The sequence below is a fragment of the Chenopodium quinoa genome, unplaced genomic scaffold, assembly GCF_001683475.1.
Source record: "Chenopodium quinoa cultivar QQ74 unplaced genomic scaffold, ASM168347v1, whole genome shotgun sequence".
Lineage (NCBI taxonomy): Eukaryota > Viridiplantae > Streptophyta > Magnoliopsida > Caryophyllales > Amaranthaceae > Chenopodium > Chenopodium quinoa.
This window is the reverse complement of record NW_018743850.1, coordinates 6807954-6817826: the sequence shown is the minus strand read 5'-3', so window position 1 is coordinate 6817826 and position 9873 is coordinate 6807954. Positions and strand designations below refer to the sequence as shown.

Here is a 9873-nt window from a genome sequence, read left to right as displayed (position 1 = left end):
ACCATGAGCTTTAGGGCGCAAAAAATGACTCACCCTAAAAGTTCCTGCCTCACGGAGCGTGATGTTGGAATTAAAAACCGGTACCTCCCCTTCCATCCACCCGTCCTTACCTGCCAATATGGACTTTCCATTCCCCACCTCCCAACGACAACCCCTAAGAAGGTTATTCAGGGCTCTAGCGAGACCCCGCATTCCCTAAAAGAAATTCTTATTTATTACTCTTACCTGAGTTCCTCTTAAGAGCGAAAATGAAACCTTGCTGAACAGACCTTAGCCAGTAATAATTGTGGATTTTGATATAATCTCCACGCCTGCTTCATAAGTAAAGCCTCATTGAAACAACCCAGGCTTCGGACCCCTGAACCCCCAATTCCTTTTGGAAGGTTGACTTTATCTTTGCTTACCCAGTGCATCCCCGCTATTCTTTGTTTGCCCAAAGGAACCCTGCTAGCAGAGAGCCAACTCTGTTTGAAATACCAGTAGGCATCTCAAAACAACTTATCACATGGGATCCAATAGCGATAAGAACAGAATTGATCAAAATAATCTTTTGAAGTTAAGAGAGAGAAACCGCATTCCCCTAGAGATTCTTTTCCGAATGTTATCAATGATGAACTGAAGGACGCCCCTTTATGCCCCAAAAAATCAATAGGCACCCCCAAATGGACACCAAATTGATTACCTTAATTCATCTCCAATCTTGATCTAAATCCATTCTGAATCTGAACTAGGGTATTGGGACTGACCTTGAAATGTGACTTTCCAAGGTTCAGCTGCTGACCCGAGACCATGTAAAACCTGTTGAGTATGCCAGAAATGGCCATGCAACTTCGATCCGACGCTTTGAAAAATAAGAGTGTGTCATCCGCAAAAAAAACAAATGTGTGATGGAAGGGCCTCGTTTTCCTAATTTGATACCATTGTTGAAGCATCCTAGAGAGGACATTCATACAAAATAAAAACGGATAGAGTGACAAAGGATCTCCTTGGCGTAAACCACAGGAAGGCCGAAACTGATCACTTGTCTCCCCGTTGAGGAGAACTTTGTAAGAAACCGTCGAGATGCACTGTGTGATCATCCGAATCCATGTCCCTAGGAATCCGTAGTGTTGTAGAACCCTTTCTAGAAAAACCCAATTTACCCTATCATAAGCCTTACTCATGTCAATCTTTATTGCCGCCAAATAATCCGTTCCTGACACCTTGCTATTTATTTTATCCATCACCTCATGGCTTAAAAGAATGTTATCAATCATTCATTTGTCTTCCTATAATAAAAGCATGTTGAGACTGTGAAATGAGCTCCGGTAAAAGCGGTTGACTAAACATTTGGAGACACATTTGTAGACAGTATTACAGAGACTAATCGGCCTGAGATTAGCTGTCACTGTTGGAATCTCTACCTTCGATATCATCACCAGAATTGAATGGTTCCATTCCTTGAGTATAAACCCCGTGCTAAAGAAACTCTGCGCCGCAAGAACAACAGAATTTCCCATTGTATCCCAATGTTTCTGGAAAAAGGAAGCCGTGAAACCATTTGGACCTAGGCTTTTATCCCCATTTAAACTAAACATTGCTCTTCGGATCTCGTCTGCAAAAAAGGGCGCTATCGTTCATACTTGGTATATCTAGCTCCCTCAATAGTGTGTCAGTATGACCAGCAGAATCTATCCCTTGTTGGGGACACAAGCACGCATCTAACGTTATTCACAAAACTAACAATTGTTGTGAAATTAATTTCATAAAAGACAAAATACATATCATATCATTGTATTAATCAAACGAACAACCAGATAACATCAACCATTGTTCACCACAATTAAGCATCATGTGAGAGCCGAAAAATTCGAAGGTCGCATATTCAAGCATTACGATCGAACCATCAATCATCAAAATCATAATTCATATAAGACGAATTAGTCGAAACGAACGTATTCAATTAACACATACAGTATTCGTTTCAACAAAATACACGAAATAACGGCCATATTAATTTAATTAATAACACAACACAACAACTTCATAATAATTCGTATAACATCATACGAATAAACAAAAATTATCAGATTTAAATTAACCAACTATCCAATATAAAAGGAGGCTCATGATATCACTTGTTAGGATTAATTCCTATAGTAAACTTAAATCTTCATATCAAATTAATCGGTAAATCTTAATTGCGGAAGCATACCTGATTTTATGATAATTGATCCAACTCCTTCTTAATTATGTGTCTTCTAGTAGATACACACTCTAGGGTTTTCTCTCTATTGATGGGATATAACTGAGAGTCTAACATATGTATTACTAGGGATCATAACCCTAGATGTCTATTTATATAGACTCCCTTTCTAATACACCCATCATGCATTAGAAAGGGTCTAATATTCTCTACACAAAAAACTAAACTCATACTCTATAAAAGACGTAACAAGCCCAACAATAATAATTACTTAAATGGATCACTTTATTTTTGGGCTAAACTATATGATAGCGTATAAAACAATCATAATCGTATATTCCACATACATTATTGTATTTAGGTCCATAAATTTCTTACATATTACCCTCTTTTTGATGAGTTTTCATCTTTTTTTCCTGGATAATTTGTAAATTATCACCCACAAAATAGACCAATTTTGATATAACCACCCAAAAAATATTTTATTTTAAATTACCACCCATTAAATTAAAAAAACGCACAGATTACCACCCAATTAAAATTTCCGGTGGAATTTCCGTCAGTGGGCCCCACTTTTTTTATTTTTTTTCCTTTTTTTTCTTCTATTTTCTGGCTTTCTCACTCTCTCTCCCCGATTTTTTCACTCTTCTTCTTCCTACCTTCTTCCTTTCTTCTTCCCAACCACCACCACCACCACCACCATTGTTCCACCTTTCCCCTCCTCTTCCCCCGTCGCGCCTGCCAACAATAACCCGCAACAACAACATCAACAAACAGCCACCACTTCAGCCACCATAATTACCACCAGTTCGCCTACCGCAAACAGCAATTCAGCAACCTTTACAGCCCGCAATCACTACTTGGCCTACTGCAAACAGCAATTCGGTAGCCAGTTACTACTATTCCGGGATTTAATTGCAGCAATTTGGCAAAGAACATCTTCAATCTTGAACCCCAATTGAAACCCAGATGGTCCGACCACCGCCTTCAACTTCACTGCCCTCCACACACATCTCACCGCCCTCAACAAACTCCACCGAAAGAATAAGGGTCGATTTAGGGTTCATGCTTCAATTGAATTAGGGGTTTTCTTAAATTAGGGTTCCTATTTTAAGAAAACCCCCAATTCAATTGAAGAAAACCCCCAATTCAATTTTTCTCTTTGTTGGTTATTTTTTCTCTTCCAAATTATCCCCAAATCCCCTTTCTTGTTCCTTGTTTGGATGAATTTATACCTGACAAGAGATTAATTTTTCTGAGTAACTTGAATTTTTGATTGATTGATTAATCATGGCATCTTTTCGATGGCGAACGGAAGGGGAGGAGAACAATTATGGGGGGCTGGCGTAGGGGTTAAGCGGTTTTCGGTGGTGGTGTTGTGGTTAACGGTTGCCAGAGGTGGTGTGAAAGGTGGAGCAATGGTGGTGGTGGTGGTTGGGAAGAAGAAAGAAAGAAGGTAGGAAGAAGAAGAGTGAAAAAATCGGGGAGAGAGAGTGAGAAAGCCGGAAAATAGAAGAAGAAAAAAAGGGGAAAAAAAAAAGTGGGGTCCACTGACGGAAATTTCCGTCAGAAATTCTACATGGGTGGTAATCTGCGCGTTTTTTTAATTTAATGGATGGTTGGATGGTAATTTAAAATAAAATATTTTTTGGGTGGTTATATCAAAATTGGTCTATTTTTTGGGTGGTAATTTACAAATTATCCTTTTTTCCTTTACTTTTTTCTACTTTTAATATCAATTTTCAACATTTTCTCTCTCAATCTCTTTAATTATTCCCAACTACTTTTTCTTTCTCTCTATCTCTCTTAACCCCACATGCACATGTGTACTTTTAATCATTTATTTTAAAAAATTTACAACTTTCTTAATTCCCGTGCAAAAACCAAAAGAGGCTTTGTATTAGAGGACGGAGGGAGTACTTCGCATTTAGTACAATTTTAAGTATGAGCTTTTTAATTTGTGTGTGCGGTAGAAACAATGAAAGTCCAGTCATTCTCCACTTTTGTTTGAGTAATGAATGATGTTATATCAAACTTTTAGTTGTGTATGGACTATAATAGCTAATTGTATGAGACTTAAATGATAAAGCTCCATTTTATATGGTAGCTTAGCTTTGAAACGGTATGAATTCAGTTAGAGACAATAAATTTTTAAGTAAAATATGAAAGGTTCGTACATATGGTGTAATATCAATTTCAAGAACAATTCAACCAAGTAGGCTCTTGTAGCTCAACAGACATTAGATAAACAGAGTGCTCTTCTAACACAAACAAGAAAAGTTCACAAGCATGTATATAACATAGAAATGCAAACCCAGATGAATGCTAATAGTACTGGGGATTGTATGTATGCTAATACCTCAGCCATTGATGTAAACATACCGTGTTACTAGCTTCATTAGTGAAAATGAATCAAAGCAACAGCTGATATGATGTGGCTTGATTAAAAAATTATTAAACAAGCTAACAGGAAATTATCTTAGCAGGGGAAGCAACATTAGAATTGAGATCACTATCTCTTTAGGACCTCTACTTTATATCAGGAGATATAGAGAATGATTGCAAGTATCTTCATATACTGGTGATGACATTCTGCGCAAGGAAGGTCATGCAAGGGGAAGGATGAGGGCAAGGCATCACAACAGGCAGCAAAGGCAGAGACGCTAGAGCAAGATTGTCAATGCAAAAATAATGAAACTCTAATAATGTGTTAGAAGCAATAGAAAATTCGGCTAAAATATAATAGCTATAGCAGCCTTTGTGTAACTTGAAATGTTCTTCCATATAGCAGCATATGGGTATAATGTAATCGATTTCAAGAACAATTCAACCTACTAGACACTAATAGACCTATAGTTCAACGAAAACATTACACAATCAAAGAAACATGTGCTCTTCTAACATAGTAAACAAGAAAGGTTTGCAAGCGTACCTGCATCAACATATGCATATCCCAGCTGATAGCCAATACTGGGATTCTGGGAATCATATGATAAGGCTGCTGAAGCCTCAGCTATGGATGTGAACTGAATCCTAGTTGATTTGGGGGAATGAAACAAACCAGCAGCTGATACATTGTGGCTCGAAAAAAAAGCAAGATTTAATAAGCTTTGTGAGAGGAAAATTATGTTTAACAGAAGAACAACACTAAAATTAAGATCTGCAGCAGCTGTTAGTACAAGCACTACAAGGTTTAGGTTTAAATCTATTAAACTTCAGACTTCATACATTTGTAAGACAATACATTTTGTCATATGATATATCCTGGGAATTATAGTTTTGTAGACCGCCAACTACGCTAAGATGCTAGGATAGAAGAAATTATAATTCAGCCCAAATAGTACAGTTGCTAGCAATATCATTGAGCACAAATGATGTATTAGCAATACTATAGTAATTGAAGATTTCACCAGTCTAAGTTAGTAAGATCAATTTTAGACAGTACTCAGCAATGAAGCTTTGCTTTGCACTGTACATAAGACTATAAGAGTCATCGAGAAATCAGAACCAGAACAAATTATATCAAACCCTGCAAAAGTTGGCATTTAAGCTTGTACACAAAAGACCGAATCACAAACAAAGATAAGTAACCATTTCATAGCCAGAAACTATTCAAGGAAACACAGATAACCAAGTCTCAGCCATAATTGTTGGCACCATACAGGAGCACAAATCAACAAACAAAACAATGTAACTGGTCCTTAAAACAACATGCAAGCATTACTACTAGGGAGAACCCAAAGGATCTTAGTACTCGCCCTCATCATCACCATCGTCATCTTCAGCACCCTCAGCACCAACCTCTTCATAATCCTTCTCCAGAGCAGCAAGGTCCTCACGAGCCTCGGAGAATTCACCTTCCTCCATACCCTCACCCACATACCAGTGAACAAAAGCCCTCTTGGCATACATGAGATCAAACTTGTGGTCAATCCTGGAGAAGACCTCAGCAACACTGGTGGAGTTGGAGATCATGCACACAGCTCTCTGGACCTTGGCAAGATCACCGCCAGGAACAACGCTAGGTGGCTGGTAGTTGATACCACACTTGAAACCAGTTGGGCACCAGTCAACAAACTGGATGGTACGCTTGGTCTTGATGGTGGCAACAGCAGCATTGACATCCTTGGGAACCACATCTCCACGGTACATCAGACAACAAGCCATGTACTTTCCGTGTCGTGGGTCACACTTGGCCATCATGGATGATGGCTCAAAGGCACTGGTGGTGATCTCAGCCACAGAGAGTTGCTCATGGTAAGCCTTCTCAGCAGAGATAACAGGGGCATAGGAGGAAAGCATAAAGTGGATCCTGGGGTATGGGACAAGATTGGTCTGGAACTCATTCACATCCACGTTCAAGGCACCATCAAACCTCAAAGAGGCAGTAAGGGATGAGATAACCTGAGGATGAGAAAAACAAAATCTAAATAAACCAAAGGCATAAACCGTTGTAATAATATGTGCTGGTAATTAACTGGTCAGCAACAATTACCTGAGAAATCAGACGATTAAGGTTAGTGTAGGTAGGACGCTCAATGTCAAGTGAACGCCTGCAGATGTCGTAAATGGCCTCATTGTCAAGGAGAACAGCAACATCAGTGTGCTCCAAAAGAGAGTGAGTTGAGAGGACACTGTTGTAAGGCTCAACAACAGAGGTTGAGATTTGGGGAGAGGGATAGATGGTGAAACCCAACTTGGACTTCTTTCCATAATCAACAGAGAGACGCTCCAAGAGGAGGGACCCAAGACCAGAACCAGTACCTCCACCAACAGCGTTGAAAACAAGGAAACCTTGGAGCCCAGTACAGTTATCAGCGAGCTTGCGGATACGGTCCAAGCAGAGGTCGACAATCTCCTTACCAACTGCAATTAAACAAACAATTAGGATACAAATCAGCATAACCTAACATCACATCAAATCAACGTCAAGCTGCGACACTTACTGGTGTAATGACCACGGGCAAAGTTGTTGGCAGCATCCTCCTTTCCGCTGATAAGTTGCTCCGGGTGGAAAAGCTGGCGGTAAGTTCCGGTCCTCACTTCATCAATGACAGTGGGCTCAAGATCAACAAACACAGCACGGGGGACATGCTTTCCAGCACCAGTTTCACTGAAAAAGGTGTTGAAGGCATCATCTCCTCCCCCAACAGTTACATCACTTGGCATTTGGCCATCAGCCTATCAATGCAAAATGGCAAAGAAATTAGCATCACAGTATTATTCCGCAAAAACATTTAACAATCAATATATCAAATCAAGCTTAAGAGTCCTTCAATCTGGTTTCACAATAATACAAGGCTTAGGATTAATAAAGAAAAATGTAACAGATACAGCAAGTTTTTTAAATAAATCATTTCCACATGAACAGAGAAAAAGGCACAGTATAAATAACTATGCACAATTATGTCTAGAAACATTGCATTCTAAAATTCCATCTCGTGGTAAGATTACAAACTAAGAAATCATATGGAAGCTTGAGGCCAATACATCCTAATATTTTACATCTTATTTGTTAATAAATTGATTAAATAAGAAATAATTGTTCATATATAACCATTTTTATAACAATTCATACACAATAATAAAATTTCTGTTACATTAATTTTACTTCTGTCATAATTTCATTTCGGAATGATTATCTAACATCTTATTAGCATATACATTGTTTAAATCAGATTAATCAATTACATAAAAACTTATTATTGACCGTCGATAAAGGTTTTTTTTCATATTTCTATTTGCTCTAATGGATCAAAATACAAATCCAGATCATTTTTTGTTGAAGTCACCAGAAATACTCAACTCTATACAAACATAATTAGATCTAGACAAACTCAATCAAACTTAAATCATCAGAACACGACATTGTAAAACAAGCAAATGCCTCAGATTTAAAAAAACACTAAACATCCTAAATCGAGTTTCAAATATCAAACAAACTACAAATCATTTCAAATTCAATAGATTCATTATTTAGCAACAAATCGCATAAGGATCGAACGAAAAACAAACTGCGAATCATTTCAAATTCAAATAAATTCATCATTTAACAACAAATCGCTAGTAGACCGAACGAAAAACAAACTGCGAATTATTTCATTCAAATAAATTCATCATTTAACAAGAAATCGCTTATAGACCGAACAAAAACAACAGATCTGGCATAAAACATCATAGATCTAACAATTAACCTAAAATGCAGCACCAAAAATTCAATTCAACGAACTCAAATCAATTTAAACAACAAATTTCTCACAGAAACAACATGAAATCAGCAAAAACTAAAGCAAAAACGATAGATCTAGAAAGAGAAATAGAAATATACCTGAATACCGTGCTCGAGACAGTAAAGCTCCCAGCAAGCATTTCCGACCTGGATACCAGCCTGACCGATGTGGATTGAAATGCACTCCCTCATTTTCGCTAGAAAATTCTAGATCTAAACCGAAGAAAACTGTAGAAAGAGGAGAGAGAAGGAACAAAAATGGAGATGAAAATCGAAGGCGTTTATGAAGACGCCTTCTTTGAGAGAATAGAGGAGAGAGAAAGTAGCGAAGAAGAAGGAGAAGTTTTGAGAATGAGGGAAGAAAAGGGTGGAGGTGGTGGTTCTTATACTGCAGGATGGTGAGGAGTTATTATTGAAAAAAAAAATGAGGGTTTTCTTATTTTAACTATGGTTGACAGATAGGTGAGGGGGTGATTTAACCATGGTTTAAGTTGTTGGCCTTGCTTTGCGGTGAAGTGTGCTGTCAATTTCAAATTTTAAATTTTGAAAATGGATTGGTTTTTTTATTGGTGGATTGTCTTGTTCTTGGCGGTTTTTAGACTCAAGAGGGTTAGAGGCTTAGAGGGGGTTATAAATGGAGTAGTGGACTGCTGCCCCAGTGTTGTGGTACACTGGTAGTCTGGTACTACCGTAGTTAAAAGAAAAAAAAATAAAAAAATCACAATCTTAATTACAGAGTACGAGTATTGAAAATTCATACGGTCCAGAATTGGTTGGATTGGTAGATAAATTTTGGGATCTCATGAACTAAGGATTGGATCGGAATGATTTACCGTCTTTGAATCTTAAATTTTTAGTCTAATTTCATTTTGGACCTTTTTTCATTTTTGAAACTTGTGTAGTCAATTTTGAAGAAAAAAAAATGTATAATTAATATAATACAATGTATTTGTTTAATAATGAGAGTGAGGGATAACTCTAGTATTTTATTTCAAAAAAAAAGGGGGATAACTCTAGTGATCTCCTCTCCCGATTTCAGGTAATCCTAGAATCGATTCTCATCACCTCTGCCCTCGTGGCTCTCTAAACACCAAAAAAAAATGTATTTGTTTAATACATATGGAGTATGATTTTTGGTTAGGATAAAAAAAAATACAATTTTAGACCAAATCAAACCACAAATTCAAAATCAACATTTACTCATACCAAAGATCAAGATCGGACATGAATCTTTCGTTTTGTATGGTCTGATCAATAAGTTTGAACCAAGTCAAAAATTACATTTGAGTTGTACTTTGCACACACCTACAAAATATTTTGTATTGTAACTAATTACATCTGGGTATACAGAAGAATGGTGTTATTTTTATGCAAAAGAGGGGGGAAGCCCCGTAGAAAAAGCAAATTAAGCAGCTAAGCGTGGCAAGGCCACTCCTATGATATCCTCACGGAGGAGGGA

At 37.6% G+C, this 9873-nt stretch overlaps 1 protein-coding gene across 1 annotated transcript; it reads right to left on the bottom strand.

Annotated features, from left to right (window-relative positions):
• Positions 1–5702: 5702 nt before the first annotated feature.
• On the bottom strand, positions 5703–8797 carry LOC110686159 (tubulin alpha-1 chain). Its single transcript, XM_021862749.1, has 4 exons — positions 8514–8797; positions 7132–7366; positions 6681–7051; positions 5703–6589 (listed from the first exon to the last, which is right to left on the bottom strand). The coding sequence occupies exons 1-4, from the start codon at positions 8604–8606 to the stop codon at positions 5933–5935; spliced, it is 1356 nt and encodes a 451-aa protein (XP_021718441.1). The 5' UTR covers positions 8607–8797; the 3' UTR covers positions 5703–5932.
• Between the last annotated feature and the right edge of the window lie 1076 nt (positions 8798–9873).

Coding starts and splice junctions, on each gene's coding strand:
- LOC110686159 (XM_021862749.1), bottom strand. CDS start 8,606: ATGAGGGAGTGCATTTCAATCCACATCGGTCAGGCTGGTATCCAGGTC. Junction 7,367..8,513: donor GTCTCGAGCACGGTATTCAG/GTATATTTCTAT, acceptor TTGCATTGATAG/GCTGATGGCCAAATGCCAAG. Junction 7,052..7,131: donor TGCCCGTGGTCATTACACCA/GTAAGTGTCGCA, acceptor GTTTAATTGCAG/TTGGTAAGGAGATTGTCGAC.